Genomic DNA, 27,074 nt, shown 5'->3' with positions numbered 1-27,074 from the left:
GTTGCGCGTGCGCACGGACGGCACCGGGCGACGGTTGGGCATGCGCACCAGTTCCCTTCGGCGCTTTGTTCTCGACGGAGGAGGCAGCGCATGCTTAGTGCCTGAGCCGTCTGTGACGGGGGAGGTGTGCGAACGTCCACGCCGCACGGGAGCGGGCGGCGGCGGCGGGAGCGCAGGCGCAGTGGGCGAGGAGCTGTTGGCGGCGGAGGGGGTGCTGTTTCCGGCCCTTCACTTCCTGTCTTGGGAGCCCCGGCGGTCGGTGCGCGGCAACCCTGTTCGCCCTCTCGGTCCCCCCGCTCGTTCGGCCGCCCCCCCGCCCCCTCTTCCCGCGGATGCAGCGCCGCGAGGACCCCGCCGCCCGGCTGGGCAGGGCCCCGGGCCCCGCCGCCAGACAAGGGGCGCCCGGGCCTCGCCGGGCGCCCCGAGGCGGAGCCCGAGGGGCCGGGGCCCAGCCGCCGCCGCTTCTCCCGCCCGCCGCGACCGCCGCCGCCGCCTCCCAGACCCCCACCGCCGCGCCCACCCCGCTCCTGCCCGGGGCCACCGTCAAGATGGAGCCCGAGAACAAGTACCTGCCTGAGCTCATGGCCGAGAAGGACAGTCTGGACCCGTCCTTCACCCACGCCATGCAGCTGCTGACGGCAGGTAGCGCCGGGGGGGGGGATCGGGACTCGGGGGGGGGGGCGTGGGAGGAGACGGTCTTTGTTCGGCGCTCAGAGCTGCGCCCCGGGGGATCGGGCTGAGCGCAGACGGCGCCCCAGTGCCCCGCCCCTCGGCATGTGGCCCCGGGAGGTGACTGCGTTTCCTCGGTTGGCCGGAGCCTCGTGGAGCGGGGAAGCCCGGAGACTGGCTGCCATGAGGCCGTCCTGCCTGACGCTTCCCTGCCTTCGGACCCTTCTCGCAAACGATTGGTCTTCGTGCGGGGAGGAGGGGCAGAGGCCAGGGTCTGGGCAGGTTATGGAGAGAGGCTGAGCTGCGGAGGGAAGGGGGTGGGCTGTCGCCTTTTTGTCCTGGGCTTGGTACTGTTTGCTGTGTAAACTGCCCCGTCTGCAGGGTTTAAGCAGTGCATGGGGAAGTTAAATTGCCAAGGCGGAGGGGGGCAGTTTTATAGTTCAGCTTGCTCCTGCTGGGATGTACTTTGGACGGGCTGGTAGTTTTAAGATACGCACATCTAGAATTGTTTAGACGGCATCCAGCCCCAGTGGTTAATTCGTGGATTGAGAGGGATTAAACACGAACCTAGAACTTTCTTCTTTAGGAAAGTGTGATTATCTTGGCCCTTTTCATCCTTGGGGGAGAGGAGACTAAGGAGAATGGTAGTAAACGGTTTGTTTTTTTTATGTGGTCTCTATTCGGATTCCTTTGAAACATGGGATTGTGGGTTTTTTTATTCACCACTGTGAAAATCTGTATTAGAGCTTGTTTCATGCCTCTGATGAAACTAAATGGAAATGGCACGGCGACAGTCTTTGTTCTATGACTAGGCTAGCACTCTCTTTCCCCTGATCGTCACTATCCAATCGCCTGGCGGCTTGGATTTCTCCACATCACTACAGCGCAGCTGCACTGTAGTCACATTCAGTATCTGCATCAAGTAGACAGGGCTGTGTTGAAACACAGTTGTTGGTTTAAAAATTAGAACAAGTTAAAACACTAACAGCTTCCTGTGTGTAGTAAAGCGGAGAGGCCGTGCAAGCTAACATATAAAGAATGTCATATTTATTTTAGACAAGAAGAGTAGAATTTAACCTCGTTAGGTCTATTGCATTTAAAAGTGTATGTTTGATACTAATGCAATTCTTCATGAACTGCATTATTAGAAAGCAGTTATAATATGGTATTGCCAATATTAATACAGTAGATACATTACATCACTCCTTTCAACTCTTCATGTAAAACTAGGAAACTGCTATTTAAAGCCAAAACAACGAGGAGTCCTTGTGGCACCTTAGAGACTAACAACTTTATTTGGGCATAAACTTATGCCCAAATAAAGTTGTTAGTCTCTAAGGTGCCACAAGGACTCCTCGTTGTTTTCACTAATACAAACTAACCACTTTGAAGCCTGCTATTTAAAGCTGTAATCTTCATTGTACAAGTGATTTGATGTGTCTCACTTCTGAATTTGTATCTTGGTGCCACTGGAATACGGCTTGGTTTTGATAAATTAGATATGTATTATTCCCAAGATAATTAAATGGTCTTCTTACAAAAAGACCATGTTTTCCTGAAAACAATATTTAAAGATGAGTCTTATAATATTTTAGCCTATAACAATACTTCCACTAATGTGCCCTTCAACCAACTGGTGTGCTTTAACAGCAGAGGAAATATCTTTGAGTTGTATTAGTGAAGTGAAACCTTGTGGGTGCAGTACAAATTTGCTAATTCTTGTACTGAGAATGGCGTTCTCACCACGCATAACTCTTTAATTGCTGAGTGGTGCAATGAAATAATTAATATAAACCCTCAGTACATTTACAAAATATCTTTCAGTGTATTACAGCAAAGTGCCAGATCTGCTATGGGTTGAGCTTTTCTTTCTGTTTAAAGCTTAATTACTCTAAGTGCTCTAAAATCCTCATGCTTCACTCAGTTTGTCTTGACATTTGCTGTGCCTCATGGATGCAAGGTAGTGTTAGTGGTCCAAATTTGGGGTCATTTGAGCAAGGGACCCTCCTGAGTTAAGGTTGCTCTGTGACTTGTGCCCTTCCAGAATGTGGAGAGTGGCTAAATTTCTGAAATCCAGGAAGTGAAGAGTTAAAGTACACACTACACAGTGACACACCGTTAATGCTGCCCTCTTTGAGCGGTGCCCCAGTTTGGCTTTATGTTTGAATGACTTTCTCAAAAATATTTACCATACAGAATTTGCAGTCCATACTCTAAAATTCTGTTCAATTCATCTAAGTATATCTGCACACTCATAACTGAAATTTAGGTATCCTACTATTCATAGTTTGGCTTGGATTACATGAGCAGATTACTAGATTGACTGGAATGTCAGACCCTTTATACGTTATCCAGTCAAAGCTCTGAGCATAGAAACTAAATTAAATCTCATCCTGAAGCATGTCTCTTCTGATACCATCTGAAGTCACTAGGAAAATTTAAATACTGCAGCTGTGTTCTTGAAACCTAGTTAGTGAATAAACAAGGGTCTTCAGTTTCAGTGCTGTCTTGCAACTTTCACAAGATTAACCCCAGTTCTAAATATATACAGTTGTCATGCTGTTGCCAAGAGACTTGAAAAAAGAGAGCTTGTGTTCAGAGCAGTTTTTACCTTGTGAAAGGATATTTATAGTCTTAAGAGTTGTGCTTGTACAATTTCTTCAGCCAGTGTAACATCTAAGGACTCATTCTCTTATAAAGTCATCCAGTAACTTACTCTTGATGGTTTGATGGCGAAGGATCTGAATTCTTCATATGGATCAGGGAAAGCACATTTTACACTTCCAGAGGCTGTGGAAGATGGCTTTGACAGAGATCCTACTTGGACTCCAGTGTCTTTATCTTCTTTGTGTCCTAGGAGTCCTACAAAGGATAAGACATCTTAGATTTGGGCCATTTAGATCAGTCATTTCCATTGAGGCAGATATTACTCCTTTTGGCAAAGTGCCTATTGGACGTTTGATCAGTCAAATATTGTCAAAAATGATCAAATTCTAAAGCACTAATTTTTTAGAACAGTAACAAAAGAAGAGTAAGACTTTATGGTCTCCAGTTAGCTTAGCCTTAAATGCTTATGCCTTACTACAAAAAATGTTAAAATAACTCAGTTAAGTAACTCAGAAAAATGTGGAACAATGAACTGAAGTTCTGTGGCACCATGATGCAATCAAAAAGTTTGGCTGCCACCTACATCAGGGCATTCTTGCTAAAATACTTAATGTTTCACTGTGGTCAAATAATACGCTGTCGACAGGTCCGTTGAAGAGTTCAGAAGACTGAACATCAGGTGCAGATCCCAGATAACCTCCAAATATTCAGTTGGATCAGTTCCTCCATTTCTCCTGATCCTTCAGCACCGTGGGTTAGCAACTTGGTACCATAAGGCCCAGAGTTCCTCAGAATCTATGTCCAGTGCCATTTTCTTCTCAGTTTCAAGATAAGTGGGTACTATTGCATTGTAATGTCACCTCAAGGAGTCTGGTTCAGACAGTGTTTGGAGTCTTTAATGTGCCCAACTCCACAGCTCTTGTGTCTTACACAGCAGTTACTCAATATGGGTCCTATGAACTTTGACAAGAGACCATGACTGCTGCTTCCTTTCCATCCTACATGTCTTCAAAGAAAAACGTATTTCTCTGGAGATACCAGTTGCCTCCATCCAAGTAGCTGAGAATCAGTAGTACTACCTGATGTGGAGTCAGTCTCTTTCTCAGGAGCTGGTAGCACAGTGCTTGAAGGTGCCCCTTTTATTTCTCATCCCCAGCTGATGCTGTGTTGATTATTTCATCCTCCCTCCAAGTGATGCAAGGGCCTTTCACGGTTTGATGGGCAGAATGGCCCATTATAATGCACACCATATTGCACTCTGATTGGCCTGTATAGACCCTGCTGGCACACAGTAGGCCAGTTAGTGCACGATATGTTGGTGTGCCCCTAAGTAAACCTTTTGAGTTGCTATTTCTGCTGACAGTGTCCATTTGAAAATAATTATGGTGTTTCACCATCGCCTGATTAAATGTTTCTTTAAAGGGTACAAATTTGTATCCTCCCATTTGAAAACCTGCTGATCCTCTGGACTTTAATTTGGTGTTTCCAAAGCTTATGGAAAGACCCATTGAACCTTTGAATTCTGTTTTGTTAAGTTCTTGTACTGGGCCCATCACAGTGGTATGAGGGCCTTCCAGAATGAGATGTTAATCTTTTGTTTAGTTTCCTATTGCATGTGATTTCCTATTGATGTGTACCCTTTGGGCACACTCTCTCTCTCTCTCTCTCTCTCTGTGACACCTTTCACTGAAAGTATCTCTGTCCACAGTTAGGAGGATGTCAGGGTTTTAGACCAGGGGTCTCAAACATGCGGCCAGCCTGCGGAGTTATTTCCTGCGACCCACCATAGTTCCTCTCACCCCCCCGCTCTTCTGAGCATGCTGCGTCCCTGCTCCTTTGCCTACATCCCAGTGCTGCCCGCTGCCAAACAGCGCTTAGGACTTTCCAGGAGGGATGGGGGAGGAGCAGGAATGCGGCATGCTCAGGGGAGGAAGATGGGCTGGGCCTGGGATTTGGGGAAGGGGTTGGGAGGGGGCAGAGTTGGGACAGAGACTTTGGGGGAAAGGGTGGGAAGGGGCAGGGCCTCATGGAAAGAGTGGAGTGGGGGCTTTCCCCACCACACTATAATTGGCTAGCTATAAAATCTACAAATTAAGACTAAAAGCTAGGGTCATGTGTTGAAAGCCAAAAACGTTTTTCGAGCTGTGCTGACTTGACGGGATTGAAAAGCCCTGATGACTCTTGAGGTGCAGGTTAACGTGTTTGAAGATTTTTACGTGGCCATGTTGTAGCTCAGGCTTCCCCCCCAGGGTACAACAGTCAGTTAATGTGCCTACAAATGTAATGGTCTGCATTTTAACAAGTGTTAAATTGGCTTTTCAGTCCTGTTAAGACAACTCGATTGAGCTAATACAATTGAAAGTCACATATTTAGGGCTTCTGAAAGTTGCACTGGTTTAATTAAAGATGTAATTGGAAACCAATTTAATTAAACCAGTACAAACTCCTTTGTGGACACATTAATTTTGGTTTATTTTAAATTTATTAGGGATTAGTTTAGGATAGACCGAAATAAGCATCTATTAAACCAAAATAAGTTTAGCTAAATTGGATTAAAATGGTGCAACTTTCATGTACAGACAAGGCCTTAAACAGACTTGACCTAATTCCCAGATGGTTGCCTCCTTGAAATGGGAGTGTTCTAAGAATTAGTAAGTTTTGGGACTGGTTCGTCTGGGGCAGTAGGAGGTTGCAGATGGGTGGTTTGTTTGACTCAGAGACAAAGTTTGTATTATGGCAGAGCGACAGCCCTACTATGGTTAAGATTAAGATGAGGTTTCTGTTTAAATCTCTGCTCTTCAAAGGCAATGTCTAAACTTAAAACACTGCAACAGCCCAGATACAGTTGCACCTCTGTAGTGCTTTAGTGTAGACACTCATTACAGAAACGGGGGTTTTCCCATTGCTGTGGTTAATCCACCTTCCCGAGAGGCAGTAGCTAGATTGATGGAAGAATTCTTCCATTGGCCTGGTGCTTTCTACACTGGGGGTTAGGTTGGCTTAACTGTATCGCTCAGGGGTGTCAATTTTTCACACTCCTGCACAGCGTAACTTGGTTGACCTAACTTTTCATTGTAGAACAGCTTTTAGTCTTCTAAAGTTTGATTGCTCAGATTGCCTTGAGATTTGGTGTGCTTCATGAGGGTGCAGGAGTTCTGTTAGGGGTCCAAACTTAGGGCTATTTGACCAAAGGGTTCACAAGAACTTTATTTGGAAAAGATTTTGCTTCTCTAGTTTAGCATGGCACAAGCCTCTTGCTCTAAACCATTCTAGCCAGTCACTCCTGAATTATATTCCAGAGGGACACCAGCAAATTTCAAGTCCCGGGCTTGTCCGCACAAATGTGCATCTTGTACTGCCCATCACTTTCCTGGACAATACAAGCTCATATAAATAAAGTACATCATTTATTAATAGAAAAGTACATGCACAGTCTAAAAGGCATTACACTGAGCATGCATGTTAGAGAGGAGTTACAGGATTGTTAACCTTCCAAGTTTCACACCAGCTTGATAGCTCATGGGTATAAGCAGTTGTCCTTTGAATCTGACTCACCCAGCCAGTCAGTTCAGATCCCGCCAGAAAATTGGAAAAGGTTGGAAGGCATATTGATCATATGTCAGGTTTTTTTATTTTGAGAGAATATAATCAATTTTTTTTTAAGGATGCAAATATTTACTTGCAGGGGAGAGGGGTATTTTAGGGGATGGGGTGGTCTGAGCTCTTCTGCCTACCCCACCTCATGTGAGTTGAGTTCAGGGGTTCCAGGCCCCCCCCCCCACACACACACTTCTTGCCTTCATGTGTATATGTTTGTATGTATCAGGTTTGGTGGGGACTTTCCCATCTATGAGGGTCTGACTCCTTCCACTTATCTGCACTTGTCCTCTGCTCAAACACTAAGCCTGCTCCCCTGACAGAATACCACATTTGTCAAGTTTAACAACCACTTCATTCCTTTTTATAGCCCCTTCATACTTGAAACAGGGTACCATTTAAACCTGTATTTTCCCCTACCCTTCATTAAGTCCACAAACTGCTTTCATATCCCACCTCACTACTGACAGTACCCATGGCAAGAAGATCCCATTGCTCTGCTACTGATATGACTTATGCAATTCTGTATTGAAATGATGCAGACTGGAACCTCAAGGTACATATTCACCTCTTTCCTTTGATCACACACGTGGGGACTCAGACCCTAATTTCCTCATGACAGTCAGAGCTTTTAACCTACTCTAGTTTAGTCTTCCATCATTTAATACAGCTACATGTAACACAGTGAAAGCTGCTGGAATCCATGCAGATAATTCCCAGTGGCTACTACCAGCTCCAGGGGGGCAGAGTTAAGGTTGTGTGAGCGTTTACCGTAACTCTGTATTTCCTGGTTTTCAGAGGTTTGTATTGTGAAACTCAGCATTCTGGAAGGGCACAAACTATTACCAGGCAACCGTAGCCCTTCACTGACTAAGTTCTTTACCATATTAATTCATGAGGTTTGGAAGAAAGGTAGGGAACAGCACAGATCGTGTTGTATTTTATGGGTTCATGTTCACTGTCAAATGACGTGACTCGTGTCGTAATCCACCATTCCATTTGCTTATTATGAACCAACAACGTCCGTGGTCCTTCTAGAGTCCTAGATCTTGTGTAGAGAGACAGGCAAGACTAGATGGGCTGCCCTTTTTTTAACACATCCAAATTTTGTTGCCACATAGTTATAAATGTACATATATTTACAGAGAATTTAGGGCGCTATAGCTTGTCATGATGCAACTGAATCTAAAGTGTCATTTCCATTTTGTGGAACGTAAATTATACTATTTTTATCTTGTCTAGAAATTGAAAAAATTCAGAAGGGTGAGACAAAGAAGGATGAGGAAGAGAACTACTTGGATTTGTTTTCCCACAAGAACATGAAACTGAAGGAACGTGTTCTGATACCTGTCAAACAGTATCCCAAGGTGAGGGCCAGAAAATAACTGACCAAGTTTCTCTGATCTTCCTGTAAACATAATAAGATCTTAGATGCTATGCTTACTGAGTAGCATTAAATCTCATTATGAATTATGCTAGAGTGGTGCTCTATTGCTGTGGAGTTTCTTCTGTGCAAATTTGCAGTATCTTATTTCTAACGTTTTGGACTTCTAGAATGTCAGGATAAAAATGCAAGTGTCCCTCTAACTCTTAAGAATTGGTGTCCATAAAATGGTTAGAGTCTAGTAATTAGAATTAAATAGACTAAGTGAGTTAATTTAGCATGAATTGCTAGCAAAATAAAACCTCTAAAAAGAGCACGCCAAACAGTTGCTAATATTTTCTACAAATATTATTTAAAGTATATCTCTGTGAGACTTTCTGTGAGGTGGGGCTGTGGATGACTTTGGTTAAACTTCCAGTGTTACTGTGTCTGCCAGTGCAGTTTTAACAGCAATTGTTATTAACTTCATTCATCTTCAGGACTAAATCTGTTTATCTCCCTTGTCAGTTTAATTTTGTTGGGAAGATTTTGGGACCCCAAGGCAACACCATTAAAAGACTGCAGGAAGAAACTGGGGCCAAGATCTCTGTGCTTGGAAAAGGTTCAATGAGAGACAAAGCAAAGGTAAGAGCTTGAAAATCCATATATGCAGATTGCCTTTCACCTGAGGATCTCAAAGCATTTTACAAAGATGAAAATCACTAGAACTCAGGGGTGCTGACTTCTCTCTTGCTCTAACAATATTGACCTCCATGTATATGTTACCTTGTGAAAAATTATTATGGTTGAGCTAAACTCTTTGCAGAAAATATGGCCTACAGTAACGAGTCATCTTTTAAACATTCTGTGCATTTGGATGCAAAGGCTAACTATTTTTTTTCTTTTGAAAGCTTAACTGCAAAATTAAAGAATTGAGTGCAATTCCAGCTTTCTTTACTCTGGCCAGGTATACACTACATGGTTAGGTTGACATAAACTGCCTTGCGTTGACCTAGTTGTGGAAGTGTCTTCACTTATATTTGAGTCCTGCCGACATAAGTGCTTCTCTACACTGATTTAGTGTAACCGCCTCTCTGAGCAGCGCAGAGTCACAGCCAATGTAATTTGGACAACACAGTGTCAGTGTAGACGCTGCATTGCTTACTTCGACTGTTACTGGCTTTCTGGAGCCATCCCACAATGCCCCACACTGACAATACAGTCCAAACAAGCACTCCTGATGAGGAGCCAAGTGTGTACACACAAGCGATTCACATAACTGGTGACCGGATCCTGACGTAAGTTAGGTCGACATAATTTTGTAGCGTAGACATGGCCTTAGTGCCTTCTTTAGCCAGGCTATGGGAGGGCATTGAGACAAGGAATAATTATTTTAATCTTTCCCCCGTGTGAAATCCTCTACGCACTTACAAGTTCACTGGCAGTATCAACCTAGAATGTACCAGTCTTTATCTTCAGAGAATAGCAAAGTGCCAGGAGGATTTCTGAATGGAGAAACTACAGAAATTGATTTCTGTACTGAATGCTCCCCTCCTCCTTGCCCCTAAAGCTTGGTTAAATGGGGTAGTCAGTGCAGAGCTAGGATTTCACTCAGTTTTTACGTTAACGTTGCAAGTCACCTTTACGTTTTTAGATTTATTTTTTTTCCAATTTAGTAAGAATCTGTTGAATTAATTTAGACACTTAACATTAAAGCTGAACTGGCACTCTCTAAGGTGTTACCACAATTTTTCATTGCAAACAGTGCCTGGAAGGAAGGAGTGTGCCGTTGAAAGGGAATGATGTTACTTGTATCTGCCAAAAACCTTCTGAAGAAGCAGTTACAACAGTGCATTAATACAAGTACCAACACCTCTTTCACACTGATATAAAAAGGTGGAAGCTGTGGGGGAATAGACTAACTGCTCTTGGTAAATCATTGGATAAGAATGTTGCTGCTGACATGTGACTTTAGTCCAGCTGTGCATTTGAGAGCAGGAAGCAAGGGAAGTGATAAAAAGCACTTACACAGAAGAAATATGACTAGCTGTTAATGGCAAACCAGTTTAGTACCACTGACTTGTATACCAAACATGACAAAGTATATACTACTGAAAGCTGCAGTAAAGTTCACCCAGGCCAAATCACAGTGAAATCATTAACAGCCTCTTAAAACTTTATGGTCTGAATTTTCAGAGGTATTGAGCACACTCACAATTTCCACTGAAGTTAATGGGAGCTGCAGGTGTTCAGCAATCAGTCCATTGCTGTCTTTGGAGACCACTTCTTTTATATGTCCATCTATGACATTTCTCAAGGTACAGTCTGGACTGCTGTTCCCTGAATGCTCCTTTTACACTGCTTTGCTGTGAGCAACCATTCCTCATCTGCTCTAATATAGCTTCCAGCATGCAAATTACTCCCAGTTGTATTATGAATGCTCTAGCCCAGTGGTCTCCAACCTTTTTTCGCACAAGATCACTTTTTGAATTTTAGTGCAACCCAGGATCTGCCCCACCCCACTCACTCCATCCCTCCCCCTTCTCTCCGTCACTCATTCTCCTCCACCCTCAATCACTTTCACCGGTGGGGGGGTTGTAGGCTCTGGGCTGGGGCCGAGGGGTTTGGAGTGTGGGAGGGGGCTCCGGGCTGAGCCTGGGACAGGGGGTTAGGGTGCAGGAGGGGGTGGAGGGTGCAAGCCCTGGGAGGGAGTTTGGTTGCAGGAGAGGGTGCAGGCTCTGCGAGGGAGTTTGGGCGTAGGAGGGGGCTCCAGGCTGGGGTAGTATTGGGGTGAAGGAGGGGTTCAGGGTGCAGGAGGGGATTATGAGGTGCTGGCTTTGGGTGGGGGTTGGGGAGCGGGAGGGATACGGGCTCCCACGGGGCAGCACTTACCTTGGGCAGCTCCCAGTCAGTGGTGCAGCGGGGCTAAGGCAGGCTCCCTGCCTGCCCTGGCCCCATGCCGCTCCCAGAAGGGGCCAATGCACTGGGGGATGGGGGGCATGTGGCTCCGCATGCTGCCCTTCTTTGCAGGCACCAGCCCTGCAGCTACCTTTTGCCACAGTTCCCTGTTCCCAGCCAATGGGAGCTGCGGAGGCGGTGCTTGCAGGCAGGAGCAGCATGCGGAGACCACTTCCCTCTGCAGGGGCGTGCTGGCCGCTTCTGGGAATGGCGTGGGACCAGGGCAGGCAGGGAGCCTGCCTTAGTGACAGCCTCGCTGCACCACTGGACTTTTAGCGGCCGGAGATCACGATCAGCTGGGAGAGTTTCCAGGATTGACCAGTCGATCGCAATCGACCAGTTGGTGACCACTGTTCTAGCTAGTCACTCCTGAATTATACTGCAGAGGGATACCAGCAAATTCCCAGTCCCGGACTTGTCCCCACAAATGTGCATCTTGTACTGCCCATCACTTTCCTGGACAATACAAGCTCATATAAATAAAGTACATCATTTATTGATAGAAAAGTATATGCACAATCCTGTTGTCCCAAATACTTAAATCCAAACACACTGGTTTAGATAAAATAGTAAAACAAACTTATTAACTACAGAAAGATGGTTTTTAAATTATTACAAGTAATGAGGCACAAAAGTCAGAATCAGTTATAAAGAAACAAAAGGTAAAACACCACTAATATCTAACTTAACAAGCTAAGTGAATTCAAAGCAAAGGACTCTCGCCATAAGTTCCATCATTTTTACTGCCTGAATCTTTCAGTAAGGATCTCCCCAGGGCGTGTCTACACTCACTGGAGGATCAACACTGTGGCGATCGATGCATCGGCGGCGGTCAATTTAGCGGGTCTAGTGAAGACCCGCTAAATCGACTGCTGATTGCTCTCCCTCGGCTCCTGTACTCCACCTGATCAAGAAGAGTAAGGGGAGTTGACGGGAGAGCATCTCCCATTGACGTTGCATAGTGTGGACCCCGTGGTAAGTAGATCTAAGCTACATCGATTTGAGTTGCACTATTCACGTAATTCAAATTGCGTAGTTTAGATCGACTTTTCCCTTTAGTGTAGACAAGGCCTCAGTCTAGTGCAGCTTCCTTTCTTCATCCAGTGTTGTTGACGCCATTGGTAGAGAGAAGAGAGATGATTTGTGCTGATTGCTTTCTCTTCTTAAAGCCCTCTCTCTCTTCTGCAAGAGTCATCTCAGCTGGTAAGAATCACCTCCAGTGTCTGGGGAGGGAGGGAGGAACTCTCAGCTGTTTTGTGAAGCCCACACCCTCTTTCCTGCCAAAGAATGGCCACTTAACAAGTTGGTGGCCCATTTGACTTTGTTGACTCATAGCTTTTTGTCTGTGGGGAACTGGTTTGTCCTTGCCCCCACAGACTTGGAACCTGTCTTAATAATATCATACAATAGAACTGTACATCGTTACATACAATGTTGCTGCACATATTTCACCAGGACAATAATGATCAGGAAATTGTGTTTATAAATTTTACTTCACAAGGCATACTTTGTACAAACTTATCATAATTCTGAAAGTGATGAACATGGGGTAGAAACTGTCACATCATCCTTACTAAATTACGGATATTTTCTGGTGGAGAATTGGCCTGTTTCTGTTTAAAGAAGTCTCTCATATTCTTACCTTACAGTACTGTCACCTGTTTCCTTTTTTCTTTCCATTTACTCTTGGTACTGGAGACTGTGCTTCCTTCCTGTGGCACAACTTAATTTTTCTATACCCCCATTCACAAAACAAGCATTACTTATGCCAGAAACCTGTTTTGAAGTCTTGAGGGAGTTACCATTTGACAGCCATGGTCAAACATGGTTGAAAATTTTAGGGTAGACAGCCTTGTCCTGCTAATCAATGCTTAGAAATATGATTAAGGAAGAAAATGATTTCTTTGCACCTTGTTTGGCTTTAGGAAGTTGAATCATGCTTTATTTCAGGAGGAAGAACTGCGCAAAGGAGGAGATCCCAAATATGCTCATTTAAATATGGATCTGCATGTCTTCATTGAAGTCTTTGGACCACCTTGCGAGGCCTATGCTCTCATGGCTCATGCCATGGAAGAAGTCAAGAAGTTCCTTGTTCCGGTATGCAAATTTGTTTCTTGATGCTTTTTAGAACAGAGCCTTGGCTTTGGTACCCTTCCTTGGGGAACATACAGTAGCTGTTTATTAGTTAACTTGTGCCCTGAAGGAAGAGATTTTAGACCACTAACTGAGACAAGGTGGGTGAAGTAATACCTTTTATTGGATCAACATGCTCTCGAGCTTTCACAGAGCTCTTTTTCAGGTCTGGGTACTGGTGTCACAGCTAAATACAAGGTGAAACAAATTGATTAGCATACATAGTTAACATATTAGTTAACTGGCTGCTTCACCTTGAATGGCCTCTGAATGTGTTAGATACTTATACTAAACAATCTGTTCCATCTTGTATTTAGCTCTGATGCTGGAGCTCTGTGTAAGCTTAAAAGCTTGTCTCTTTCACCAGCAGAAGTTGGTCCAATAAAAGATGTTACCTAACTCAGCTTGTCAAGCTTAGGAAGAAGCTTCTTCTAGAGGCACTTTACTTCATAATTGCCACTTCGGGGTTTCCTGTACCAACTAGGAAACATCTGTTTCTGGCTGATATGACAGGGTATTGGACTAGGTATATGAAACTGGTCTGAGTTTGTATGGCAGCTCTTCTGTCGGGAGCAATCTTAGCTATGCCCTATAGGGTAATAAGTTTCTTGAATGGGTTCCATTCATCACTTGAAATTGCCTTGTAGATCCCTAGCAGGAAAAAGTCCTGGTAGCTCTTAAATCAGTGTTCTCACCACTTTTAATGGGTTTCACTTGAAGCAGCCTATTTCAGCTGATACCCAGGCATGTTATATTAACACTTAATGCCTTTTTTAAATTTGGAGATGGTTTTCATTGACTGAGCTTACAAGGCCCTTACATGCAACTTTATGGCATTGCTTTGGATGTAAAACAGTATAAGTTTTGAATGCCATGTCTGATCAATTCCAATATTTCAGGGAATGTTTTTGGTGTCAGTAAGCAGAACCCTGTGGATTTTGGTGAAAACCAGAAAAATAAAAAGAGAAATGGGAGACATGCAGAGCCCATGCCTTTTGGTTAGCAGAACCACAGCTTCAGCCACCTCTGTAATTCTCTATAGATAAAAGAATTGATTGAGGGAGGGGAAATAACACATTCCAGCATAACAATACCCCTTATTTGAGTTCTTCCTTTGTCCCAGTTGAGCTTAAAATGTTACCACCCCAAAGGAGAGAGAGAAGAAAAGAGAATGAGTGGTGTGGCTGGGGGTGGGGCAGAGTGGTGGGCACACAGGGCTCCTAGCATTGGGAGGGCTGGGGTTTGCAACATGTCTCTGAAATAGAGGATGGAAGGGAGTGGCACACGGGGAGTTTGGGGACGAGAATGGAGGTATGCCAGGAGCCCCTGGTGTGTGCAATAAGCTTAGTTTGCAGAAGCAGTGTTGCTGTGGCAGCTCTGGAATCCTGACAGGCAGGCTAGTATTGGTAACCTGATCTGTGTGCGTGTCTGGGGAGGAAGTGGGTTGGAATGGCTTCTTCTGAGTTACCAGAATCTTCTGCTGATTCCCTAAGCTATATCCCCTGGGGAGATGATAAAGCATGGAGCAGAGAGATGTGCTGTGTTCATGGGACTGTGAAAAGACGGCTTGGGTTTGCAAATGGGCATTTACTCTTCAGCAGGCTGCATCCAGCTCCTGCTGTTGTGTGGGTGCAGTGATCAGTTTCCAGCGTGCCTTTGGAGGAGAGCATGGCATTTTCTGTCAAAAGCATTTGGCTGGCAGTGAACCACATGTTTCAAAAGGGGACTGTAGATGTTTTGTGACAGCTGCTGTAGCTTGAGGTGTGACTCATACAGATTTCAGCAACTGATGCTCTAACATGTTAATCTCTGACACCTCAGAGCACAGGGTGGCTAGCTACTAGTGTCCCTTTTCTTCTCAGGATATGATGGATGACATCTGCCAGGAACAGTTTTTGGAGCTGTCTTATCTGAATGGGGTACCAGAACCAGCACGTGGCCGAGGGGTCCCTGTGCGAGGAAGAGGAGCAGCTCCCCCTCCTCCACCTGTTCCTAGGTAACTTTCAAAAGTATTGATGCTGGAAATGGAAACTCTACTACATAAACAACAAAACAGATTAAGTGTGTGTGTGCGCCTGAACTCCAAATATTGGAACTTCCAATATTGCAGGGCTGCTTTTATTAAATTGGGAGTTATGGTCTTGTATGCTGTAGCAGTGTGTGTGTGCTAGAAAAGGGGTAATAATACTTTTAATGGGGGTTGGTGAATGTTTTGTAATCTGAATTCCATTAGCTTTAGAAAACCACCTTGCTGAAATTGCATCTGATTTCTAGAACTACTTAAAGTTGAAACCTATAGCTCATTGGTTCATCATCCCCGGTCAATGAGTCCTCCAGTGCACTGAGAATCTGCAGCTTGTGCGTAACTCCCATGAAAGCTTGATGTTGCTACTATCCTGACACTGATGCTTTGCTCAATGCATTGGACTAAATTAGTGATGAACCTATGCTACACAGTGCCAGTATAGCTAGCTAGCATTTATCCCAAATGAAGGATAAAAAGAGAAGCCTCTTGCTGGTGTCTAAATGTGTTTAGTACTCAAGGGTGATAAGTCATCTCCTCATTGGACTTTGTAAGACCCCGACCCCAGGGTTCCCTTTCTCCTTAGCAAACCTACTCATCTGATCAGCTATGATAAATTTGTAGAAAAGGTCTGGACTACTTTTGTAGTAACCAGACAACCTCTGCAGATCCACACCTTTAAGCTGTTTAGAAGTGGTGATTACTTGGGTATTCAGCTGGTGTCTCTGCATTTTCCTTTGGTCATGTTTCGTATTTGTAGTTTTTATGCAGCATTAATCTCTTACCAGAGTTGCATTATAATCCTATTTATGCATCCAGTTATCAATTTTATAGCACCCGTAATGAATAACTGTTGATCTGTCAGTAAATTGTCTTAGATATTTAGAACGTCACTGTGGCTTTTGCAGCGTACATATATGGTTATTTCTAATCCTTTTTCTTTTCTAGGGGGCGTGGTGTGGTGGGTCCTCCTCGTGGGGCCCTGGTGCGAGGAGCACCAGTGAGAGGTGCCATAGCTAGAGGAGCTACTGTGGCCCGTGGTGTACCCCCTCCTCCAGCAGTAAGGGGCGCTCCCGTACCAAGAGCTCGTGCAGCAGGCATTCAGAGAATACCGCTTCCTCCTCCACCCGCACCAGAAACTTATGAAGATTATGTAAGAAACTTTAATACATATTCTTTCCAAGTAGCTAGAAGCCAATTACTTACAGATCCTCAGGGCATGTCTACACTGAAATTTAAAAACCTGTGACTGGCCCGTGCCAGCTGGCTCAGGCTAAGGGGCTGTTTAATTAGGTGCTCTGGCTGGAGCCCAAGCCCAAACATCTACACTGCAATTAAACATTCCTGCAAGCCCGGGTCGGCTGGCATGGGCCAGCCATGGGTGTCTCATTGCAGTGTAGGCATACCCTAAATGTTGGGTATTAACAAAGCAATTGCACTAATGGCCCTTGCTTAGTAGCAAATGCTAGCACTAGGCTGAATGGTTGAACTGAGAGGTGAGGTTATTGTTTTCTGTTAATAAGTTTCCATGTGCGCCATAATGAAACACTTTTTTGGAGGGGAATAATTACAATGCAACTGAAGCGTGGCCAAGATTATATTTTAACACGAGTACTGGTACCCAGCAAAAAAACAATCAAAACACTTCTGTGGAAAGCTTCTTGTAGAAGCAGGGAGCACTGGAGTCTTCAGATCATGTAACCGCAGTAAGAACTTACTTTAACATGTGAATAAACTTGGTTAAAATGTTGTTGTCACTACAGACACATACCCCTGAGTGTTTTCTTTGCTAAGCTAAGAATATTTGCTCTTGCCAGCACAATGACTTGCTTTAGATGAGCACCGGAGTAAATATTTGAAGAACCATCACAGTGAGATTTGTCTTATTCTACACACACACACACACACACACACACACACACCACACACACACACACACACACACACACACACACACACACACACAAAATGCTTCCATCTCCTGGCAAAAGTTCCTTCAGTTTTCCATTGGCTCTGATTAAAACTAGTGGGTTCCGTCTACTTGTAAATCCTATGTTGGAGAACCCACTTATGAGACTTCTGACATAGCGTGGACATAATGCAGCCTTTTGGACACTTTACAGGACTCTGGCATGCCTTGTGAACATGATTAACATTCTCACCTTCACTGCAAGACAAAAGTTCCCCTGGGACATGCTAGGATTTATAAGTTCATCTGAAAAGGACTGCTGAGTAAATTCAGTTTTGCTCTTTCCCTTAGTCAGAATGAATGACACCTTCCACATGTATCCATCCTTATGTCATTGTCTGTTTCAGGGTTATGATGATACATATGCGGAGCAGAGTTATGAGGGATATGAAGGCTACTACAGCCAGGGCCAAGGGTAAGTGTCATTTTTCAGTCCCCTGAAAAGTTCTGCAGAATTTTCAGGTAAAATTAAACCTGTTTCCATTATTTTAATAATATTTTGAGACCAGTTGTGCCTTGTTCTGTTGGCTTCTAATGTGTTTGAAACAAGCAGCATGTGTGGAATGTTCCCACTAGTCTTTAGCTCTGCCTTTAAAAGGAATGGTCATACTTACCCAAGGTGGTAGGGAGGTTTTGGGTGTCCTAATTCAAGCACTACAAAGCAAGTCTTGAATTATTCTTGAGGGTCTTAAGAATTTGAATGCTCCAGCTCTTGGGGTTTGTGAATACATTTTTTCACCTCTACACAACTAACTTAAATGCATCCTGTCTTCCTCTTTCAGGGACACAGAATATTATGATTATGGACATGGGGAGGCACAAGAATCCTATGAAGCTTATGGTATGTCTGGACACACTTCTTGTGTGATGGGAAGAGAAGGGGCTATAAGTCAGCTGGGAATTGCTTGAAGTTTCAGATCTTTTTGCTTTAAATTTTCTGTCTTAAAGTAAGAAAATGCTGATGGTATAGTTCCAAAAAGTGACCGAGGGGCCTTCATGGGGAAAAATATTTACATTCCACAGATAACACAGGTCTACATGGCAGTCAAACTGAGGTCGTACATCATGGCTTTGTTAGGCTCATATCTAGTTTGACTCTTGCAGAAGTGACCTTACTTAAAGACCTGCAGTAGAATGCCATGTTGGAGTTCTTGCCACTGTGTGCCCCCTACTTTTTTTCTTCAGAAGTGGGGTGTTTCTCAGCATTGGTCAGTTTTGTGCATGGAATGCTGCACAGCTGGAGGTCTGAATTCCCACCTACAGTAGTTTGGCTTGCAGAGGTTATATTTTGTTGAGTTGGATGAATGCACAACTCCAGCTGCTTCCTTGTAATCCTCAAACCCTTCCAGCTGAGACTGACTCTGCAATAAATACGTGCTTGAAAGATGGATTTTAATCTAGCATTAAATTTTCTTTTTAACTCGATAGAGCTCTGTAGCAACTGTATATATGGCCTGTGTTTGGCTGATGAAAATACTCAATTTGTAATTTCCCAAAATCTGCACTGGTCGTATAGAACAAGAAGTCTGATCTAACAAATGCTGTTGTTTAAATCATATATAGGAGACAACACTTTGAGAAGCCATAGTAAAATATTGATTTATTACTATTGCATTGCATCATGAAGAATTTAGGAGGATTGAGTAAACTGAGGCAGTTCTGGCTTGCTAGTTGTGAATTCACTGCCATGTATCAAAGAGCGAGATTTCTGGTCTTCTGTTCAGACCAGCAGAAGTTGAAAGTGCTGCAAAAGCAGTGCAGTCAGCCACTTGATGTATTAGAAGCACACTTTCAGCAGCCTCTACAGTCAGTTAAGGTACAGAATTAGTTCTAATGGGAATCCCATTACGTACTCCTACTGGGGCATGGGACTCAAGTATGTTGAAGGGGAGAAAGGTGGCTAGCATGGGGTATATGAGATTTTCGGGGCTCAGAGAAGCAGAGGGAGGCCTCTAGCTGTCCCATGATTAAGCATATGAAATGTTAAGATGGCATTACACCTCCTGCTTTGGGAGCAAGCAGAAAGTGAGGCTTAACTTTGTGGTGGCATACTGGTCCATACTTGCGTTGTATGGAGTTTAAATTCAACTGCCTAACCAAAGATTTTCTCATCCGTCTGAGTTAAATATGAATAGACACTTGCTGTCAGTAATGCTGGATATCTTCCTTGCTTCCATTTAGAATGGGTGTTAAATGCCTTGTTTTGTTTCGTTTCCTGTATTGGTTATGAAACATAAAAGCCTCTTTGTGTTTCTACTTGGTAAGAGAGCAGTGCTGTTGTCTGAGATTTGAAGGCCAAACTGCTCGTACACTTGGCATGAAGTTACCACAGTTAATCTGTTTATCCACAGTAATTTCCTTTGGCCTCTGCTTTCATGAAAACAAAATTAGAAAAATAAATTGTGCAGCCAGCGTGGAGGCCACTTTGAGGAAAATCAAAATGCATTTCATGATGGTGGAATGGAGTGTTACGCTTGCCTCTCAGTGCTTGGTGTATTTTTATTCCTCTGAAACCGGTGACGTGTGGAGAGAGTGGCAGATGTGCAAAATAAGAATATTGCAAGCGCAAGCCATAATAAAAGCTGATCTTGGATATTTGGGACTGGAGCTAGCTCTAGGAGAATGGGATTTGAACTTTGCTTGTTTCAATAGTTATTTATATGGCAAAAGGATTTTGAGAGTATTCAGCTGTCCTACTGAAAGCTTTTTACCATAATCAGTTATACATGTTGGTGCAGGTACCATGTTTAGGGAGTAGTAAAAGCCTGATCTCAGGAGACAGGCATTGAGAGTGCTGAGGCATCTTCTAGAATGTAATCCCTAAGTAGTCACTGTCCCACGTTTCTGCTACTAACTGGCAGAAAACACTGTTATATCTCTGAGTTCAATATGAGACTGCCATCCCAGAGCAGTGGTCATGATTTAGTCATTTTGGCGCAAGGAGACTTCCTTGCTTTTATTTTTAAAAAGGAGAAAAATGCTTCTTGTAGCAGTATCCTGCTGCTGAATCAGAGTTTATGGATTATAAAATGCTGCCTGCTTACAGACTGAAAGAGCTTTAATGGCTGTGACCTTAGCCGAGGCTGACTGCCAAAGCTGCTTCAGGAATTGGAGTCCATTTCAGATCTACTGAAATTAATTGGTTGTTGTTCATAGATGAACGGTATCAGGTTTGTTCAAGTATGAGCCTAGTGGGGGTATCATATCTGCAGACTTCCAAAGGGATTCCCATACAAGTAACCTTTGTTAAATGCTTGCAAAGTTAGAGATGTTCTTGGTAGAGATTTAATATTTGTGGGATCTTGTAGATAAACAGTAGTCTTATAAAAGCTTAAAGGGTGGCCTATAAAGGCCTGTGAGCCAATAGAGTTGTAGGAATATTAATGCCATTGGTCTTCACAAAGTCGTGATATTGAAACTGGAGGCAGGTGTTCTGACTGGTACACAGTGCAGTCATGCTGCTGCCCTTGTCTGCATGCATCTCATGCTGTTAGTATGCTGTGCACTTTGACGTTCATTGCTCTCTATTTTGCAGGCCAAGATGACTGGAATGGAACAAGGCCCTCCCTGAAGGCCCCACCAGCTAGGCCAGTGAAGGGGGCCTACAGAGAGCACCCTTACGGACGCTATTAAAAACATGAGGGAAAAATATCAGTTATGAGCAAACAGTTGTTACTGATTCTTGTATCTCCCAGGATTCCTGTTGCTTTACCCACATCAGACAAGTAATTGTCTAACTGTTTTTCTTCGTGGCCCCCTTTTCTCCCACTCCATCCTCACCTTGCATTCTGGCTTCTGTACGTAGTATTTTAAAATGAGTTAAATAGATTTAGAAGAACAACTTTAATTTTTTTAAGTGTGTAGATTGCTTTTCTTTGTTGTTTAGATATAAACACAACTGTACTTTTTTTAATAAAAGTTGAGTTAAAAAAAAAGTTAGTTTCAAAAGTGACATGCTTGCTTAACAGTTATGAAATTAAGGTTTTGTTAACCTTTAAGTTTGGTTTTTAAGATACCCGTAAAAGTTATAGTTGCAGAATCCCAAAAGTAGGCTACATTTCAAAATTCAGGGCTGTTTTTAAGAATTAAAATCATAATGTAACGGTAGTGGCTGCCACCGTTTAAAAGTAAGCTCAGTTGTCAAACTTTCCTTAAAAGCAGATTGCTGATGAATCTTAAGTTTAAATTTTAATACAAAGATCCTCATAACAAATTAAATAGTTTTTTTTAAAGTTAATTGATTTAAAAAAAAATTAGGTTTGTAAAATTGACTTTTATGTGGGTTTTGAAATCTAGCCCCGAACACGCGGTGTTGAGAGATGCTTGGGAAGCAGATTTTCCAGTGTAAAGGGGTTATTAACTTGGTTCTGTGCGGAGAGAAGAACAAATTTAAACTACTACACGGCTCTGTCTAATTGCCCAACTTTTGAAATCAAAGTATTAAATGGATAGTAGGTTTGCAGTCTGTAAAACTACAGATTTCTCGTTTTAGGATATTTGGGGCAGATAATACAGTGCGAGTTGAAAATTGGCAAAGGTGTCAATATTTAGCAATCCCAGTGACTTGTTCAAGTGTGTCTCAACACTAGCTTTATATATAAAAAGGGACACTGCAGCTGAAAAAATGAGATTTCACTTTGTACATAGGTTAAAGTCCTAATTGGATTTGTACACTGTCCTCCCACTTTGTTCTTGAAGATTAAATGCTACGTGTGTAAAGTCTGCCTAAATAGGTAGCTAAAATTTGTCAAAATGTCTGCAGCAGTTTGTCAATAAAGTTTAGTCCTTTTTTAATCAAAGTAAATGTGATGAATTGTCATTTTTTTTGTTGAACAATAAAATAGCTTTTCTCTTTCAAATAAACTTAAATTAATGCTAAAGTTAATGGTCTTTTTAAAATATGGAGACATTCTAAAAATGGTGTTTTTCTGTAACCTTTACAAAAAGCTATCAAGCTTGGTGAGTGAGATTAATTTAAAAAGGAGGGAAAAAAACTTTTTTTTTTTTTTCACCCCCTGGAAGTTGTTGAAAGCAGTTTGAACCAGTACTAGAGTAGAAATCTGACTTCTGCAAGTGGAAGGAGTGTTTATGGGCTGGACGGAATTAGTTTAATGATTCAGATTTCAGATAGCCTCAGCTTCTGCAGACTCCAGATGGAGTCTGAAATGGCTGGTTCTAAAAGTAGAATAACAAAATGAAGATTGACAAATCCAAGACCTAGCTACCAACAGGAGGAAAAAAGAAGCTTTATTTTGTTTGTGAACACAACTAACCCTTGTCTAAAGGTGATGCCTACCTGCTTTAAGGTAGCCTGCATTTGGGAAGCCAGTTACAAACCCACAGTTGTTTTGAGAAGGGGGCAGGTGATTGCTTTTAATATCCTTCTGGGAAAGCATAATAGGTTAAAGTAAAATGCTGCTTAGAGAAACTCGAGATGGTTTGTTGTATTACCCTTCTCTGCAAAATATAAATCTGACATCGTAGGGGGGAGAAATAAACTGCTCGGGGGTGAAAAATGCACTAGAACATTAGGAACCAAACTGCCTGTAGCAGTGCATGATTGAGGGGAATACTTTAAAACAAAAAGTTGTATTTGTAGATTGTTATTAAAATGTAAATAACAATTTTCAACAATGGTTTGGAGTCAGCTTTCAGGGCATAATGTCTTGCTTGATGAAAAGATCACCCTATACCCCCCTTTTAAAGGAAAATTATCGCAGGAGAATAAGGATGTGTAAAGCTAACATGCATCGCAAAAAACAAAAGGTAACCTAAATGTCTGCTTTTAATAGCACATTTCTCTTTTACATAAACTGTGACGGCAACTTGCATAAACTTTATTGAAACAATTCTTCAAATGTTAATGTAAAATTTGAAAAAAAAATGTTTAAAAGTAGATGTTTTTAAAAAAAGACCACATGCTTTTGCATAAATTAGCAATAATTTCAATAATCGTGCACTTTGTACATGCACTGTAATGTAACCTGGGCAAAAAAAGGAATCTGAAAGCTTAAATTTCAAAAATGTAAAATGACACCGAATATAGATAGTCCTGCTACTGCCAAAAAAAATTCTGCTCAGTTATTTAAAATGTAAAATGATGACCCTTATAGACCCCAACATTGATATTCACTATGAAATGTTCAGAGCTCAGCTTAAGTTGCATGTTTTCCTTCCTGTGTAATTTGCATGCAGGATCTTTTTTCTTTAAATCTCTGTTTTTCCATTAAGGAAACTCACAATCTCTTCTCAATTTGCAGGAGTCAAGAACGTCGCCGCAAATCATCTGGATGAAGATGTTTTTGTCAAACAAACACTGGGTAGGTTATTATTCAGTTTTGCATCACATGGCTAGTTGTTAACATCTTCTGTGTGGGAGGTGGAGGCGTTGCCATCTGATGTGCTAAATAGAAGCCGCTCTTCATATGCACACAGATAAATTAGATTGTTCTAAAAGGCTAATTATGTGACCGCTTTTGTAGCGGTCACTGGAGGAGGCGCGGGTTGTGTGGGTGAATGTGCACCTGCTTAAGAGCTCTCCCACAGATCAACCTGCAGAATGAAGCTGAGTGATGGACCTGGGGAGAGGTGGAAGTGTGGCAAAGCAAGAGCAAGGCGATCTTTTCAGCTGTGATGTGAAGAGAGGATTCACTTCAAAGCCAACATAAGGCAGTGTTTGGAGGTGTTACTCCACCTTCCGGCAATGGAGCCGTTATATCTAGTAACATTCTTCACATGTCCTCTGCATACTCCCACTCTTAAGGAGCACGGGCTGGTGCAGCTTGCATGGAGGCACCTTCTGGTAACAGTGCCTTTTAGTGATTGCGTGCCTCTCCCCTCTCCATAGCTAGCATTTGAACACATTCTGAAGGAGGCGTAGCAAAGGGCTGCAGCCTCAGTTCCTTCCAACCACAGCAGTGAAAGGATGCGGATCACAAGGATCCATAGCTATCGATAAAATGCCTTCTATTTTGTTAGATTAGTTGATGTTAGTAGTTTTAGGATAAGTTAGTATAGCTAAGGGTATGATAATTACCTGGTAATGACTGTCATGGAGAAGCCAAACATCAAGAAGCATGGATTTTAAAGGTGTCACCCAGCCGTCTTCCTGGCTTCCAGCCTTCATGTTCGGTGCCTGAAATGCTTAGGAGAGAAGAATTCTCTTTCATGCTGTGCTATGTGCCACGCACTCACTTCTTGGGCCTGTAAAAAGAGACAGACTAGCCTTTTGTTACACAGCACTTGTCAGCCAAGCCTGTGAGATTAGATGCAGCTAGAGGATCCTAGTGAAAGGATAGGAGACCTGAATCCACTCCGAGTACTTCTGGATCCAGGAAGGCTTCAATAGTGAAGGCTCTGGCTTTGGCAGAGAGCTCCAGTTCCAAGTTGACTCAGCTTGTGGTTGCCAAATCCTCTGATCCAACACCACAGATATTCCCTCCATAAGAGCTGGTTCCGGATAAGGAACATAAAGCTCAAGAGAGACTACTGGAAACAAGCACTTAGATTACAAGGGAAAGGAAGGGCAAATTGGAGCATATCTTAAATGGTTCTTAGGACCATTTTGAGTTTAGTGTGGCTTCAAGATCTAAAGATAAAATGCCAGATCAGTTGGGGGGGATCCAAAAGAGACCAGTGGAACCCAGTATGTCCACTACTAAGGTTCCTAATTCTACAGTTGCAGTGTAGATTCATGTGGTTCCACAAGAGAGGACAGGTTGACTGCATCTCTTTTCCCCCCAGAACAAGCAACCAAGATGGGAGCTTGAATAACATAGCTGGAGTGGACATAGCTTAGGTCAACCTTACTCTTCTCGTTCTGGTGGAGTACCAGAGTCAACTGGAGAGCACTCTGCAGTTGATTTAGCGGGTCTTCACTAGACCCACTAAATTGACCCCTGCTACATCAATAGTAGCAGCCTGGTAAGTGAAGACATGACCTTAGGCAATGTATAGAAGGGAGTTATAGAAATTCTTCACTCTCCCCTCTTATTCTTGTACCCCATTCCACTAGGATGGTTGCTGTGGCTGTAGTGTGTGCTAAACATGTCTCCTCTATTGAATTAGGTAGACGTGCCACATGGAGTTCAGTTCACACATTCATGAAACGCTGTATTAGATTTGGCAGCCAGATCTGACATTCAGTTTGGCAGGACAGTTTTTCAATTGTTGTTTAATTAGGGCTCCATTTCCCTCCCTCCCATCTTTCGTGTTCTGCTTGCCAAACTATCCGAAGAGTGGGAATGTGCAGAAGACTAAGGAGAAATGAACGTTGTTTGTATGTAAACAGACCACAAAACCTTGGTACGTTTCTGAGGTTTAAGCTAGCTACAGGCTGTTTTTTTTTGTTTTGTTTTGTTAAAGATACAGACACAGGCTTCTCACTCTTAAGTTTTCAAGCCTGACCACAGCTTGCTTAGCTAAGAGTTTTGAAGGGCTGCACGAACCCTCCATCAGCTGATGGAACAACTTGAGCCTGGTGGGTTAGAGAGAGTCTCATGATTGCTTTGGCTGTCATTTACTTTCAACACTGACAGCTGACATGCTCCCTCTGGTGGATACTCTGATTATCATTCATTTGCTTATCCTGTGGAAGCATTTTATTGTCTCCGCCCACCTGCCCTCCTTGCAAACCTAGCGATACATTGGACAACAGCCCAACCTTCACTCGAAAGGAATTGACAGTTGAAAGCATCAGTGGACTGAACTGCTTACAAGCCAGGGTCGGAAGAGTCCACTGGGGCCCAAAGGCAGCCCTCTAAAGCTTGTAGTTTTCAGGCTTCTGATCAGTTTCTCACTGGATCTTTGAGACCCAGGAGTGAGAAACTTGAGACTTCCAAAGGAACAGAATGGCAAAGTAATAGTCCCTTATTAATTACATTGCCCGTAAAGCACTACAGCTTTGCAAAACAAACAAACAACCCTGATATGTAGGGACTGCATAAGCACATAGAAGCAGATCTATCTTACATGGAACTGTAAGGACACAAGCAAGTATCTCTAATCGTATTCCTCTGCAATAGGAAAGGAATGTTGGGAATGATGGTGGTTGTTGAAATGTTACATTACACATCACTCTCTTCGGAAGTCTCTGCTATCTAAAAGTATTAGTCCATTGGTGTAAATAGATTAGGGAAACAATTTATATATAGGTGATTTCCATGGTCCATTTATTCTATACATTTTTTTGGCAATGTAATTAGTTATAGTATCCATTTCCATTGTTATACCAATTCTTTTCCCATTTCTTTCCTACTAGGCACAACCTTTATATCCTGTGGAAAAGATGTGATAAAGATCATCCATTATGGTGCAGATTTTTATCCAGTGGAAGTGAATCTTGTGGCACTGCCATTTGGAATGTATACAGCTTGCCTCTGCATTACACTTCCTGCATATGTTGGGTGTTTATATAAAAGATGCTAGTGTTCTGGAGGAATGTAAATCTTATTGTAAATAATTGTATTTGCCAAAACTGGTTTGAGAACATACTGCTTGAAGCATTTTCCTCTATTCATCTTATAGTGTTGGAATAATCTGATCTTTTTTGGTCTAGTGTATGTACTGATTGTAGAATTATTAACATGAAAATCAGATTGATGATTTTCTGAAAGATGTTTTGACAAATTATGGGCTTGACTTGGGACCGAGTCAAATTTTCTGGCTTGTGTTATGCCGGAGGTCAGACTAAATGATCATAATGGTTCCTTCTGGTCTTTATCTTTTGAATCTATTAAAAGTAAATTTTCTCTTTA

General features: G+C 42.9%; 1 protein-coding gene across 3 annotated transcripts; it reads left to right on the top strand.

Moving 5' to 3' along the window:
• The first annotated feature begins 5 nt into the window (after positions 1 to 5).
• KHDRBS1 (KH RNA binding domain containing, signal transduction associated 1) lies at positions 6 to 27,074 on the top strand. 3 transcript variants are annotated; one of them, XR_006575100.1, is made up of 11 exons: positions 124 to 642; positions 8,116 to 8,240; positions 8,765 to 8,881; positions 13,145 to 13,291; positions 15,190 to 15,323; positions 16,299 to 16,503; positions 17,667 to 17,734; positions 18,102 to 18,160; positions 20,855 to 21,044; positions 23,580 to 23,639; positions 26,579 to 27,074. XR_006575100.1 is itself a non-coding variant. In XM_044997853.1 (10 exons), exons 2-10 carry the CDS (start codon positions 549 to 551, stop codon positions 20,950 to 20,952), a joined length of 1,047 nt encoding a protein of 348 aa, XP_044853788.1. In that variant the 5' UTR covers positions 6 to 139; positions 488 to 548; the 3' UTR covers positions 20,953 to 22,118. The 3 variants fall into 3 exon arrangements, 2 of the variants coding, with proteins under 2 accessions (XP_044853788.1, XP_044853787.1); XM_044997853.1 differs by lacking the exons at positions 23,580 to 23,639; positions 26,579 to 27,074 and having other exon boundaries at positions 6 to 139; positions 488 to 642; positions 20,855 to 22,118; XM_044997852.1 differs by lacking the exons at positions 23,580 to 23,639; positions 26,579 to 27,074 and having other exon boundaries at positions 126 to 642; positions 20,855 to 22,118.

This window comes from Mauremys mutica, chromosome 23, assembly GCF_020497125.1.
Source record: "Mauremys mutica isolate MM-2020 ecotype Southern chromosome 23, ASM2049712v1, whole genome shotgun sequence".
In the NCBI taxonomy this organism is placed as follows: domain Eukaryota; kingdom Metazoa; phylum Chordata; order Testudines; family Geoemydidae; genus Mauremys; species Mauremys mutica.
Note: the sequence above shows the minus strand (reverse complement) of the source record. Positions and strands in the feature narration are given on the sequence as shown.